General features: G+C 42.6%; 1 protein-coding gene across 6 annotated transcripts in view; it reads left to right on the top strand.

The window, feature by feature from the left end:
- Positions 1-15,674, top strand: part of LOC126425276 (echinoderm microtubule-associated protein-like 2) — a 723,324-nt gene that overhangs the window by 480,686 nt on the left and 226,964 nt on the right. For 5 of the 6 annotated variants that reach the window (XM_050088243.1, XM_050088247.1, XM_050088246.1 and 2 more), the window contains exon 2: positions 5,814-6,178. The exons of the other annotated variant lie outside the window; for it this stretch is intronic. In XM_050088243.1, the coding sequence (XP_049944200.1) occupies positions 6,088-6,178 (91 nt within the window). In that variant the 5' untranslated portion in view covers positions 5,814-6,087. The remainder of the gene's footprint in view (positions 1-5,813; positions 6,179-15,674) is intronic. 6 annotated transcript variants of the gene reach the window in all.

Raw genomic sequence — 15,674 nt, 5'->3', positions numbered from 1 at the left:
TTCTACTCACAATTGGAAAGCCCCTGGAAAAGATAAAATAGCAAATTTATGGTTAAAGAAGTTCACCGCAACACATTCACATCTAACTAAATTATTTAACAGTTACATTGCAGACCCATACACATTCCCTGATACACTTACACATGGAATAACTTATCTGAAACCTAAAGATCAAGCAGACACAGCGAACCCAGCTAAATATCGCCCCATAACATGCCTACCAACAATATACAAAATATTAACTTCAGTCATTAAACATAAACTAGTGACACAACACAGAACAAAATTATAAATGAAGAACAAAAAGGCTGTTGCAAAGGAGCACGAGGATGTAAAGAGCAACTGATAATAGATGCAGAGGTGACATATCAAGCTAAAACTAAACAAAGGTCGCTTCACTACGCATACATCGATTACCAAAAAGCTTTTGATAGTGTACCCCACTCATGGTTACTACAAATATTGGAAATATATAAAGTAGATCCTAAATTGATACAGTTCCTAAACATAGTAATGAAAAACTGGAAAACTACACTTAATATCCAAACAAATTCAAATAATATCACATCACAGCCAATACAGATTAAGCGTGGAATATACCAAGGAGATTCATTAAGTCCTTTCTGGTTCTGCCTTGCTCTGAACCCACTATCCAAAATGCTAAATAATACAAATTATGGTTACAATATTACTGGAACATACCCACACAAAATCACACATTTGCTATACATGGATGATCTAAAACTACTGGCAGCAACAAATCAACAACTCAACCAATTACTAAAGATAACAGAAGTATTTAGCAATGATATAAATATGGCTTTTGGAACAGACAAATGTAAGAAAAATAGCATAGTCAAGGGAAAACACACTAAACAAGAAGATTACATATTGGATAACCACAGCGACTGCATAGAAGCGATGGAAAAAACAGATGCCTATAAATATCTAGGATACAGACAAAAAATAGGAATAGATGATAGAAATATTAAGGAAGAGCTAAAAGAAAAATATAGACAAAGACTAACAAAAATACTGAAAACAGAATTGACAGCAAGAAACAAGACAAAAGCTATAAATACCTATGCTATACCAATATTGACCTACTCATTTGGAGTAGTGAAATGGAGTAACACAGACCTAGAAGCACTCAATACACTTACACGATCACAATGCCACAAATATAGAGTACATCACATACATTCAGCAACAGAAAGATTCACATTAAGCAGAAAGGAAGGAGGAAGGGGATTTATCGACATAAAAAACCTACATTATGGACAGGTAGACAATTTAAGAAAATTCTTTCTAGAACGAGCAGAAACTAGCAAAATACACAAAGCAATCACCCACATAAATACATCGGCTACACCACTACAATTTCATAACCACCCCTACAACCCTTTAGATCACATAACATCAACAGATACAAAGAAAGTAAATTGGAAAAAGAAAACACTACATGGCAAGCACCCGTATCATCTAACACAGCCACACATCGATCAAGACGCATCCAACACATGGCTAAGAAGAGGCAATATATACAGTGAGACAGAAGGATTCATGATTGCAATACAGGATCAAACAATAAACACCAGATATTACAGCAAGCATATTATTAAAGATCCCAATACCACAACAGATAAATGCAGACTTTGCAAACAACAAATAGAAACAGTAGATCACATCACAAGCGGATGTACAATACTAGCAAATACAGAATACCCCAGAAGACATGACAATGTCGCAAAAATAATACATGAACAGCTTGCCTTACAACATAAACTTTTAAAACAACACGTTCCTACATACAAGTATACACCACAAAATGTACTGGAGAATGATGAATACAAATTATACTGGAACAGAACCATTATAACAGATAAAACAACGCCACATAACAAACCTGACATCATACTCACCAATAAAAAGAAGAAATTAACACAACTAATTGAAATATCCATACCCAATACAGCAAATATACAGAAGAAAACAGGAGAAAAATTTGAAAAATACATCCAACTGGCTGAGGAAGTCTAGGACATGTGGCATCAGGATAAAGTTGACATTATACCAATTATACTTTCAACTACAGGAGTCATACCACGCAATATCCACCAGTACATCAATGCAATACAGCTACATCCAAACTTATATATACAACTTCAGAAATCCGTAATTATTGATACATGTTCAATTACCCGAAAGTTCCTAAACGCAATGTAGCATATACCGTACAGTTGAAAGGAAGTGACGCTTGATCAAGGTCCGCGTCACTTTCATTCCGAACCAGACCTAAGGTCTGAGAAAGGAAAGATGATAATAATAATAATAATAATAATTATTATTATTATTATTATTATTATTATTATTATTATTATTATTATTATTATATCCATGGGATTGTGGAAATATCACGTCTGTTACCGTTAGGGTGTAATTCGAATCGGAACATTTCACAATTACCGATATTGGTATGAATCATGCAGAACAATATCAGTCAGAGGGGTAATGCGCATTATACATGGAACAGGCGCATCTTTAGCATCTCGAAATTGATATTGTTTTTGTAGTTATTCTGTCCTAAGACAGGTCGTTTGCTTTAACTGTATTTGTCTAAACACCTACGTTTTACGTTTAGACTTAAAAAAATGTTGTAAATTTAGGATACATATGACGTAAGAAACGGCGTATATTACAGTATGAAATTTCAGAAGGAAATTAGCAAATAAAAAAATTACGCCCCTATTCAGGATCGAACCCACGACCTCTTGCATGCTAACCCAAAGTTCTATTCTCTGCACCAACTGTGCAACACACCTACAGAATTCTAACGAAGATAGTTACTGTACATGTGATTACAGTGTTGCCAGAACACCATTCTTTAATGTCCTTTTTCTGCCGGATGCATTCGCTTGACGAAATTTTGCGAGAGACATTTTTTTATCGCTGGCATATGAGGAGTCGCGCTGCGAAGCCCGAGTGCGCTATTTTGGCTTCACCCTGTATACACGAGGTCGTGTAGAAAAGTAATGCCTCAGAGTTTTTATATGAAAACGCTTAAAGCTTTTTAAATACCACAACCTTTATTAACATGTTATATCTTTATTCTTCATGTGTACATTCTTATTTCTGAAAGTAGTCACCCTGGCGACGAACACATTCTTCGCAACGAGAGACCAGAGAATTCGAAACTTTATTACAACAAGCTGTTTCTCACGCACTGACTAAGTTGCGTTACACACAGCACGTTACATCTACAATTCGGCGCCCTCTGTCGGCACAGGGCTGCAAATATACAGACGAGAAGAATAAAAATGTATAATGCTAACAACGTTTATTTTATTTAAAAAACTTTGACAGTTTTCTCATTAAAAATTCGGAGGCATTACTTGTCAACACGCTGTAATCTTTAAAAACAGTTGCTATTCTTACCAACAGCAGCTATCACCGAAATTTTAATGCGAATGGGAAAAAAGTAACTAAGTAAATACTTGATTTTTCGCTGTATCCTGACTCTTCGGTAAGGAATACTGTCGCCATATTTCATCTGTTGCAGAATCTTAAAATTTCGTCTGAGATATATTGAGATATCATCTCCTCCACGGATTCCACAATCGTCGTCTGTTTGAAACGTAACTCCTACTTGAAGCCTTTTGACTATTTTTCGACTGTGACTGTCTCAATAAATATGTAAAGGTTTTCTAAATTACCGCTACCAGTCACAAACTTTTATGACTATTGTATTATTTATTTAGCGACGTTTCGAGTGAATACCTCATCTTCAGGCTAAATGGCATTACTAAAACAATTTTACAGTAAGATCATACTGATGTTACATAAGTTTTTCGTAAATGCCGTGGTTATCCTGTGGAAGAAGAGAGAACTTAGTAAGAGGCGATGTCACTTTGGAAGCTGGACTGGTGTTTGCATGAAAATGTTTTGTAACAGTCACTCACTTTGTTCTTGTGGCGTGGCAGTCTCGTTGTGATGCGCTGAGGTGTTTCCATTTCCGTGGCTCTCTTGGCTTTCTTGGTCATTGTTCTCAAATTTTCACTAACGGAACAGTAACTTGGAAACACGGTCACAAAACCATTCTGTAGTGCAGTTGACAAGATCTTGGAAGAAATGGAAATATTCATCCAGGGCCACATGGGGAATAACGAAATCCTGAATGAAATGACAGACTTCAAAAATTCACATTTCTTTTCCAATTTCACTACAGTACTCTAAGAATAAAAGCTACATAACAAGACATTCGTTTGACTCTAGCCCCAGCAATAGCTTAGAAATATGTAAAATAAATAGTTTATATCATGATGTGCACAATAATATTGTAACAGGTGCTCAATTTGTAATGTATTTCGTCAACCTACATCTGTAATACGATAACAAAACGTGTAGAAGACATGTAAACATCTGACACCACATAGATCGACAAATCGATAGTCAAATCGAAACCAGCCGTATTTCGACCGCCATCTTGTCCACTGCACTACAGAACTGTTTGTGGTCGTGTTTCCATGTTATTGATATGTTAGTGACAATTTGTGAACAGTGAGTAGGAGAGCCATGGAAATGGAGGCACCCCAACGAATCACAATGAGACTGCCACGCCAGACGACCAAAGTGAGTGACCTTCCCAAAACATTTTCGTGCAAACATCAGTCCAGCTTCCAAAGTGACCTCACCTCTTACTAAGTTTTCTCTTCTTCCACAGATAACCACAGAATATACGAGAAAACTATGTAACATCAGTATGACCTTATTGTAAAATTCTTTGCCATTTAGCCTGAAGATGGTTGCCTCGAAACATGTCGCTGAATAAATAATACTATAGTCATAAAAGTTTGTGACTGGTAGCGGTAATTTAAAAACCTTTACCAACTCCTGTTTTTCTCATATGACATGCTGAAGTATACGGACCATGTCTGTCAGGTGGATCCAATATTCGTGAATGTGATCAGTGAGCCGGCCGGGGTGGCCGAGCGGTTGTAGGCGCTCTAGTCAGGGACCGCACTACTGCTTCGGTCGCAGATTCGAATCCTGCCTCGGGCATGGATGTGTGTGATGTCCTTAGGTTAGTTAGGTTTAAGTAGTTCTAAGTCCTAGGGGACTGATGACCTCAGATGTTAAGTCCCATAGTGATCAGAGCCATTTGAACCATTTTTTTGTGATCAGTGTTCGCCACTGGTAGTCAACAAATGGTTCAAATGCCTCTAAGCACTATGGGACTTAACATCTGAGGTCATCAGTCCCCTAGACTTAGAACTACTTAAACCTAACTAGCATATCCATGCCCAAGGCAGGATTCGAACTTGCGACTGCAGAAGCAGCGCAGTTCCGGACTAAAGCACTTAGGTTAGTGAAGGAGGTCCCTGTGCCCGCTAAATCACTCTTACTTTGGAATCGGTGAACGGTTAGAAAATTTTACTAGTAACTGAGTTAACAAAAGTGTGTTGTAGGTAAAATGGTTGACTACCCCTGGTATACACAATCATTTACAATTTTTTTTTTATTTTCTGATTTCATGATGTATTTGTGGGCAGTGTTGTAATTTTTCGAATAAAATTCTGTACAAAGAAAAATACTGTGTAATAATACAGAGTACGGAAGACGAATGTTCAGAGTTGGAGTCCCAGTCCGACACACACAGTTTTAATTTGTCAGAAGTTTCAAGGTTAGTAGTCGCATCATTTCTGTGATGGTTATTTTTCCGGCAATACACGACGCAGCCTCCAAAATCCGCGGATGCCACGGTCGCGAGACGTGTGACAAGTGTTCAGTTGTTGAGGAAGGACTTTCTCCGCCAGATAAGCTGCGAGGCTGCCCAGAAGACTACCCGACGCGTCCCAGCTGGTGGCCCGCGGCCCCATCCTCTTCTTCTTCCTTACTGGGAAGACTGGGCGACCTTGGCTCCTCTTGGCATCTCGTCTTCCTCCTCCACACCCGCACTGCCAGCATCTTGTTTATTTTCCCGCGGGTCGCCACGTGGGATCGCCCGGGGCGGTGTGTTTGTGTGGACGGAGCAGCATGCCGCCGCTGTGAGAGCCACCTGTCGGCGCGCGGCCGCACCACGACCACCTGATGTACCTGTCGCGGATATCAGAGGGCGCCACGGGCGCGCCTCTCAAGTCGCCGGCCGCCGACGTCAACGATGACGTCATGGAGGCGTGGAGTAAGTAGCGCGCAGACGTGGTTGTTGTGTCGGTACGGAATGTGTCCACTTCCGGATGTCATTTGCAGCATTTAGCCCCTCTGTGATTATTACTCACCTTACTGCTCTCTTAATAACTGTCGCAATGGCCGGCATACTCTGCAGGCAAACAAGCTTCTTGGTCTTAAACGGGGTATGACACAGTGGCCTCCAGGCCTGGTGATAAATATGTAAGCAAAGCATTATCAAGTTCTAAACAGAGAATCAAAGTATTTCCAGATTCTGTTAGGATTAGTTGAGATAACAGCCACGTGAGCAATCTACCTCCATAATTTTTTACTTTTTTCTTTTTTTGTGTAACTTTACCTTCCCCCATAAAAATAGAATACATGAATATCAGACTGGTAAACATTGTTCCTTGTTAGATGATCCTTAGATCATATGAACGAGTCTTTTATCGATTTATGTATACATGATCAGTGTTAACATTAATGAACATTACGGCAAGAAAAAGGAATAAAAGTGAGATAGTGTTAATACTTTCATTCTTCTTTACCTCCTCTGCAGATGACGTGTCACTGAGCACATTTGTTCTGTGCATGCAGTACACGTGAGGTGCATAGTTGTTTCCACTGCCCTGTGTGGAATACATTAAGTTCTTGTACACTTCACTAACCTACTGTCTTCGTGATGATGATGTCCACAGCGAAGAAAACAGCACGCAGGTCGTGGATTCTTTTTCTTGAGGCTGAAATTAACTTCACTAGGAACTGCTGCTACGAATAAACTATAACTCATTTGAGACGCCACTCGCGTTTATATTGATATAGACACGAGAAACTATTCTTGATCACAACGTATTGAACATATCTTTCCACAGTCATTATATCTGGCTAAATAAACATGAAATACTTGCTGCCACAGACAACATGTCTGTCTACTGGAACGGTCAGACCTGGAGAGGCAGACTGCCCGAGACACTTCGCGCGCCAAGCCAGCAAGGCGTGACCCGAACGCCACCGAAGTGTATTGGCAGTAATATCGTCAGTCTTTTGCTTTAGTAATACTTTGATTTTAATAATTTTGAAATGACTGATTGATGGCTGGCTGTTGAAAGATGTTTGTTCAAAAAAATGAAGTAATTTGGACGACAGGTTTAATTAATAATAGCAACTAAAGTTTGTTTTGGCGCCCTACCGCCGAACACAGCAGCCAATCACAGAGCAGCAGCATCATGCAGGCGGTCTTTCCCACGGGAATGGTACCGAATCTAACATCTGTCACCGGTAACTCATCCCACATTGCGTCATCTATATGCTTCTTGCATCTCCACTGCCCTGGGAATATCTTCCTGGAACCTAATATATAGCTGAATAAGCCAGAAATATTACAACATAATTTCAGCCCCACTCGCGCAACTAGACTTAAAAAACAAGGGTCTGCTACCTATAAGACATTTTCAGTTATTTGGCAATTAATCAAAGATTTTTGTTGCTGCATTTTGAACTCCTTTCTGAGCTACTGAAAGCTTTGGTAATTAATAATCGAGATCATTTTTCCCCTCTCGTCTTGGTATGGACACATTGTGATGCATTACTTGTGGCGAATTTCATTAGCGAATATGTGTATTGTGACGGCGCAGTTAAAACGCCTAGCTCCTTAAAAACTTTCTTACTTGACGTCCGTGGGTGAACACGACATACTTTTTCTGCTCGCCTTTGTGCAATCAATACTTTCTTTCTAAGTGATGAATTGCCCCAGATAATTATTCCGTAACACATTATTGAGCGGAAGTATGCAAAATATGTTAGGAGGTTGATTCGTTTGTTTCCAAGATTAGCAAGTATAGGAAGAGCAAAAGAGCTGAACTTAATTGCTTAAGAAGCTCCGCATTCTTTCACTTCAAGTTGTCATCGATATGTACTTCTACTCATGTGCCTCGTCAATTGTTAGTACGACTCTGTTTGTTGTACAGAATCGAATATAGTGTGTTTTTCAAAATTTAGGAAGAGTCCATTTTTCGAGAAACACTTTATAATTCTTTGGGAAATATAATTTACCATCTCTTCTGTTGCTTTCTCTCTAACTTCCAAACACACGCGTTCAAACTTTCATTTGAATTTTGTGTGTTTCCTCCCAAGCACCGGAACAAAAAAGGTGCGTGAAAAAGGCAGATTTCAGGCAGGTGCATTTTTTTGTTCAACCGCCAATAACAAACATTTCCGTTTCGTATTCGGAAAAACCGTTTCAGGGGTGGATTATAAACACTTTTATGGATTCAAAAATGCAATTTTAAAAAAAAATCAGTTTTTTGAACCAAAAGATAGTAAACCTCCCCTTAATTATATTTTTTGATGCGTCCCTGTTGTATGAGACCTGATTTTAGTAAGGCACTGGTAAATACCTGCCCATGAACACTTGCAGAAGGCAGCAATAATAGTCATTGTCTGTCAGTGTTCCCCTCTCAATACCTGCTCGTTACAGTGACTTCCTGGAGCCAAGGGCGGTAAGTACTCTTCAATCGCCCTCCCGGTTAGCCGTGCGGTCTAACGCACGGCTTTCCGGGCGGGAAGGAGCGCCTGGTCCCCGGCACGAATCCACCTGGCGGATTTGTGTCGAGGTCCGGTGAACCGGCCAGTCTGTGGATGGTTTTTAGGCGCTTTTCCATCTGCCTCGGCGAATGCGGGCTGGTTCCCCTTATTCCTCCTCAGTTACACTTTGTCGGCGATTGCTGCACAAACAAGTTCTCCAGGTACGCGTACACCACCATTACTCTACCACGCAAACATAGGGGTTACACTCGTCTGGTGTGATACGTTCCCTGGGGAATCCACCGGAGGGCGAACCGCACAATAACCCTGGGTTCGGTGTGGGGCGGCGGAGGGGTGAAGTGGACTGCGGTAGTCGTCGTGGGGTTGTGGACCACTGCGGCTGAGGCGGAGACGGAGCCTCTCCGTTGTGTCTAGGTCCTCAGTTAACATACAATACATACAATACTTTTCATTCCCTGCCGTGCCCTCTTAAAACTGCTTTGAGAGTGGGTTTCAGAAAGGTTCAGCCCTGCACAAAGGCCAAGTATTTTGCCCAAGATGATGTATGGTTCTTGAACGTAATGGAAACAACGCAGGTTCGTTTTTTTCATTTTTTACTGTCTGGTGAATTTAACGAACTATGGCACGAAACGGAAATGGCAGTAAACTGACAGGAAGTCAGAACTTAGAACAAAGTGGTGCTGCTCCCATCATTGGTGTGATTACATATTACGTCTAAACGAAAGCGCAGAGGGGTGCCAAAGAATTGGAGGGGAGCACCCACGAGACCGTCTGTCTGATTTTGGCCAGTCTGTGGAATCTTCCGTCGCTTAATCATCATAGATGTTTAGATTCATCTGAGCTAACTGGTAATCCTCGAGAGTATTTCAGGATACCAAAGGGCTGACTGTCCAGTCGCCTTAATGTGATCACACGTGTCAGATGCCTGGATAATCACCTTTTGCAGCACAGACTACTGCAAGACGTGTAGGAAGGGTGTCAGTGAGGTTCTGGGAGCTACTGACAAAGATGTGGCCACCTGCAATAGGTTTCTCGGTTCGTGACGCGAACAGCCCGATTGAGGTGGTCCCACATTTTCTCCCGATTGGGTTTAAATCTCGGAAGTTCGGTGGCCAGGTGAGTATGGTCAACACATACAGGTGCTCTTCGGACAATGCACGGACACTGTGAGCTGTGTGACACGTTGCATTATCCTACTGGTAGATGCCATCGTGCCGAGGAAAAAGAACTGTGTGTAGGGATGGACATGATCCCCCCAAGGACGGATACATACTTTTGTTGACATAATGCCTTCCAGAATGACGAAATCACCCATGTATTGCCACGAAAACTTTCCCCAGACCAAAATGCTCCCTCTTTCGGCCTGGACCCTTCCGACGATTGTTGCAGGGGCGTACACACCAACGGTCATCTGTCCGATGGGGCATAAAATATTGAACCGTGGTACAACTCAGTTCTTTAGAAAATAAAAAATTATAATCTCTCCACAGTTATTTAAAGGAAATAGGAAGACCGGGATCACTGGTGATGGACAAGCTTGTGATTGTTTTACAATTTTAATTTCACTCAGAAGAGACTTTATTATAAACTTCAATTCGGACATTTGCCGTCTTACTGATGCAATATACAAATCTTTACTTTAATTGAATTACATAAACACGAATAAGAATCATATTTTGCGTCCGCAACCAAAATCGTAGATAGTAGGCACGGTGAATAATTAATCATAAACAATCGTTCTTGTTTAACCATATCTCAAAAGACTAGTAACACTATACACTTCCAACCCAAAGTTACACAGCCACATAATACCACAACTTCATTAAAAAACGAAGGTCTTAAAGCTTAATGAAAGTGAACTGCCCATATAAAGGTCCACAGTGAAACATGCTTATACTAAAAATGTAAAGTGGGCCAACCAAGGTCGCAAAACTGGCACACAGGAAAAATAAGTTGCACATTCATTAAAGATACACAAATGATTAACATAGCCGGCCGGTGTGGCCGTGCGGTTCTAGGCGCTTCAGTCTGAAACCGCGTGACCGCTACGGTCGCAGGTTCGAATCCTGCCTCGGGCATGGATGTGTGTGATGTCCTTAGGTTAGTTACGTTTAAGTAGTCCGAAGTTCTAGGGGACTGATGACCAAAGATGTTAAGTCCCATATTGCTCAGAGCCATTTGAACCATTTTTTTATTAACATAAGTGTTAAATAAGAAATGCTAGTAATAACTGAACCAGTAAAATAACTTACAGAAACGCTAATATTATCAAAGTGGCCTCACTTAACTTTAGAGAACAGCGTTAAGGCCCACAGCAGAATTTGGAAGCAATAACGCTACGGCCGCAGGAAATACGAGCGTTCACTCCCCACGGCTTGTGCACAGGCTGACCAGCAGGTGGTATACATTTATGTATAGTCCGACCGGCCTCACAATTAGCGGTCCTGACAAGAATCCATAACCGCACCGACGCCAGCAGACTTAACAAATGGCCTGCAGCACAAATAGATAGTAATGAAAACAAGGTCAAATCACAGCCATACTGGAATATATAATAAGCATGCCCCCAAATTCTTACGGAGCAATACTTTAACATCACCCGTCTACCAGTAAATTAGCAGGAAACTTACAGATCACTTCCAGTTGCCTTAAGGCACTTTCGACATTAAACAAACATACCAAATTCCGCCGTGACAAATGATTAAACCATTAACTCTACGGCTGCCGGGAGTGTACACAACGGCAACCAGTGCCCAAGCGGTCTGTGTGTCCTGAAACAAGTTAAAACTTGCATGAAAACCACTTAGAACACACACTCCACTGTTGATGAGAAGTGAAATGAGGATCATCAGCCTCCTTAAAGTAGCCACTGTTGAATCAAGTTCAGAACCATCTCTGGCAACTACCCATGCCACAATAAGTTTCAACAATCTTCTTAGTTAAACACCGATTAAAAGTCATACGTAACTTGGAGCTTGCAAATTACGAGCTGAGAAGCTGTTCTACATCTACGTCTACATCCATACTCCGCAAGCCACCTGACGATGTGTGGCGGAGGGTACCTTGAGTACCTCTATCGGTTCCCCCTTCTATTCCGGTCTCGTATTATTCGTGGAAAGAAGGATTGTCGGTATGCCTCTGTGTGGGCTCTAATCTCTCTGATTTTATCCTCATGGTCGCTTCGCGAGATATACGTAGGAGGGAGCTTGACTCCTCGGTGAAGGTATGTTCTCGAAACTTCAGCAAAAGCCCGTACCGAGCTACTGAGCGTCTCTCCTGCAGAGTCTTCCACTGCAGATTATCTATCATCTCCGTAACGCTTTCGCGATTACTAAATGATCCTGTAACGAAGCGCGCTGCTCTCCGTTGGATCTTCTCTATCTCTTCTATAAACCCTATCTGGTACGGATCCCACACCTACTTCCTTTGTTTTCGGAATGCATTTCCTTAGGATTCTTCCAATGAATCTCAGTCTGGCATCTGCTTTACCGACGATCAAGTTTATATCATCATTCCATTTTAAACCACTTCTAATGCGTACTCCCAGATAATTTATGGTATTAACTGCTTCCAGTTGCTGACCTGCTATTTTGTAGCTAAATGATTAAGGATCTATCTTTCTATGTATTCGCACCACATTACACTTGTCTACATTGAGATTCAATTGCCATTCCCTGCACCATGCGTCAATTCGTTGCAGATCCTCCTGCATTTCTGTACAATTTTCCATTGTTACAACCTCTCGATACACCACAGCATCATCTGCAAAAAGCCTCAGTGAGCTTCCGATGTCATCCACAAGGTCATTTATGTATATTGTGAATAGCAACGGTCCTACGACACTCCCCTGCCGCACACCTGAAATCACTCTTACTTCGGAAGACTTCTCTCCATTGAGAATGACATGCTGCGTTCTGTTATCTAGGAACTCTTCAATCCAATCACACAATTGGTCTGATAGTCCATATGCTCTTACTTTGTTCATTAAACGACTGTGGGGGAACTGCATCGAACGCCTTGCGGAAGTCAAGAAACACGGCATCTACCTGTGAACCCGTGTCTATGGCCCTCTGAGTCTCGTGGACGAATAGCGCAAGCTGGGTTTCACACGGTCGTCTTTTTCGAAACCCATGCTGATTTCTACAGAGTAGATTTCTAGTCTCCAGAAAAGTCATTATACTCGAACATAATACGTGCCCGAAAATTCTACAACTGTTCGACGTTAGAGATATAGGTCTATAGTTCTGCACATCTGTTCGATGTCCCTTCTTGAAAACGGAGATGACCTGTGCCCTTTTCCAATCCTTTGGAACGCTACGCTCTTCTAGAGACCTACGGTACACCGCTGCAAGAAGGGGGGCAAGTTCCTTCGCGTACTATGTGTAAAATCGAACTGGTATCCCATCAGGTCCAGCGACCTTTCCTCTTTTGAGCGATTTTAATTGTTTCTCTATCCCTCTGTCGTCTATTTCGATATCTGCCATTTTGTCATCTGTGCGACAATCAGCGTGAGACGATGAATCCACCACAATTTTACATTTCGAGGCGCCCAATGATCGGCACCGTACATCCGGCGCCACAAAAGGCAAGGGCGGCGAGCACGACGAGGCCCGTGCACCACGGTTAGGGACGCCGGCTTGTTTTCAGCGCAAGTTGGCTCGATGAACGCCGACCGGAGACTCTCCCGTGACACGTTCACCCGGAAAACCGACGGGGGCAGCAGTCAAAGATAGCAGGACAGCCGAATATCGATATCAGCGACGCTAGTAGAACACCCTAGCGCCAGCCGCCACGGCTCAAATATACTTACTCTGAAAATGCCACCATTCGCCACGGTGTGGACGTCCAGTTGCGGCTCTGGCGTGCAACTTCCAGCCTTCATCGCCGATGAACAGTAAGTCAGCCATGTGCCTATTGCGGAGGCACATACGCAGCAACGTTCGCTGAATGGTCGTTGAAGAGATTGTTGGTAGCCCTCTGGTTTATCTGGGCGGTCAGTGGCTCGACACTTGCCCATCTGTTCGTCAGTGTTCATCTCCGCAGCTGACGTCCAAGCTGTCATATGTGCCCCTCGCACCACAGTTGCCATACACGCTATACTTTAACAACGGCGGCACGCGAACTGTTACAAACTTAGCCGTTTCGGAAATGCTTCCACCTTCGGTCCTGATAGCAATGATCACGCCTTTTTGCACTTCTGACGGCAGATAAATCGCTCCGTTTCCACTTTCGACATCGACTGTACAGTTTTCCGCCCCCCCCCCCCCCTCCTCCGACACGCTCTGTGTATAGCTGTAGTCGAGGAATAATATTGTGAATAGCACTGTATAGCATGTTCGGAGTTATGGTGAGGCATTGGCGTCGGATGTTTTTCGGCATCCCTAGAGATGTCAGTCGATCACGATACACTTGCGACTTCAGGTAACCCCAAAACCAATAATCGCATGGACTGAGGTCTGGGGACCTGGGAGGCCAAGCATGACGAAAGTGGCAGCTGAGCACACGACCGTCACCAAACGACGAATGCAGGAGATCTTTCACACGTCTAGCAATTTGAGGTGTTTTTTTAGTTCTAATAAAATCTCATGTAATTCCAATCATGTGTGTCAATTTATACCTCTCTATATACATTATTCCGTTGTTTATTAAGTTTTCAAATTTATACTGACTTTTTGGTCTGCCGGTATATAAAACAGTGTACATGTGTATGACTGGGATCGCCTCAGAAACCCCTCGATCAACTTCAACCAAATTTGGCACAGGAAGCCAGGCCTCATCAGGCATGTGGGGTTTATTTTACCTCCTACCTCCAATAGGAGCTGAGATGTGGGCAAAAAGTGTTTTATTCCATCTCCTGTCATATAGTCTGCCCTGCACAACAGGCATGTTGTGTGTTGCAGTATCGGTCTGCCAAATCGACCTCCTTTGTAGGGCAGCTTACATGTCAGGTACAAGAAACAGTTTTCCAGGCCCCAACATGTAGGCTGCCCTGCATGACAGGTGTGTTATGCTTTATATACTTGCTTTGCAGCTGGCAGTTCTAGGCGCTTCAGTCTGGAACTGCGCGACCATTACGGTTGCAGATTCGAATCCTGCCTCAGGCATGGATGTGTGTGATGTCCTTAGGTTAGTTAGGTTTAATTAGTTCTAAGTTCTAGGGGACTGATGACCTCACATGTTAAGTCCCATAGTGCTCAGAGCCATTTGAACTTGCTTTGCATGGTACAAGGAAATGATTTTTCAAGCCCTGTTGTGAGCAGTTTGTTGTGGGAGTAGTATCGGCCTGCTTTAGTGAACAGTGTTGCAGCGGCTACATGACTAGGGACCAGTGGATATGGGTAAAGTGTAGAGGGGCAGTAGGCAGGGAGACGGGGGGGGGGGGGGGTAGAGGTAGGGAGATGGATGATGCAGGTGGAAAATGTAGAGGGGCAGTAAGCAGGAGAGAGAGAGAGGGGTGTAGAGAGAGGAAATGGAAAATGAGAAGGGTCCCAGGATATGGTCAGAGGGAGGACGGAGGAAGATACTAACAGAGAGAGAGGGTGGAGGAATCGGAAAAAGAGGGGGGGGGGGGGAATAAAGACTCAGTGTGAGGGCGGAGGAGGAAATAGAAAGACGTGGGAGGATGAGATGGACAGGAGGAGGAAAAGGTGGACACAAGAGGGGGACGAGGAGGTGTGTTCAATATACGTCAAATAGATATCCAGGCAATCCCATGAGGAAAAGGTAGGTTATTTATAGAGCTAAAAGATCGCGTCAGACATACATACTGAAGTGGACTGACAAGGCAGCCAGTCCACAGTGACGGGTAGCCGATAGAAAGGCACGCGTACACCCTCACGCCGACGGGCGTCAATTCTGGAACAGGATAACTATTGAATGGTAGCAAGAAAAGTACGTAGCTGCTTTATACTTAACTTTATTATTTGATGACTACAGCATTCTTCTTGAGACATGTATACTATAAC

This window comes from Schistocerca serialis, chromosome 10 (genome assembly GCF_023864345.2).
Source record: "Schistocerca serialis cubense isolate TAMUIC-IGC-003099 chromosome 10, iqSchSeri2.2, whole genome shotgun sequence".
Taxonomy (NCBI): Eukaryota; Metazoa; Arthropoda; class Insecta; order Orthoptera; family Acrididae; genus Schistocerca; species Schistocerca serialis.
Note: the sequence above shows the minus strand (reverse complement) of the source record. Positions and strands in the feature narration are given on the sequence as shown.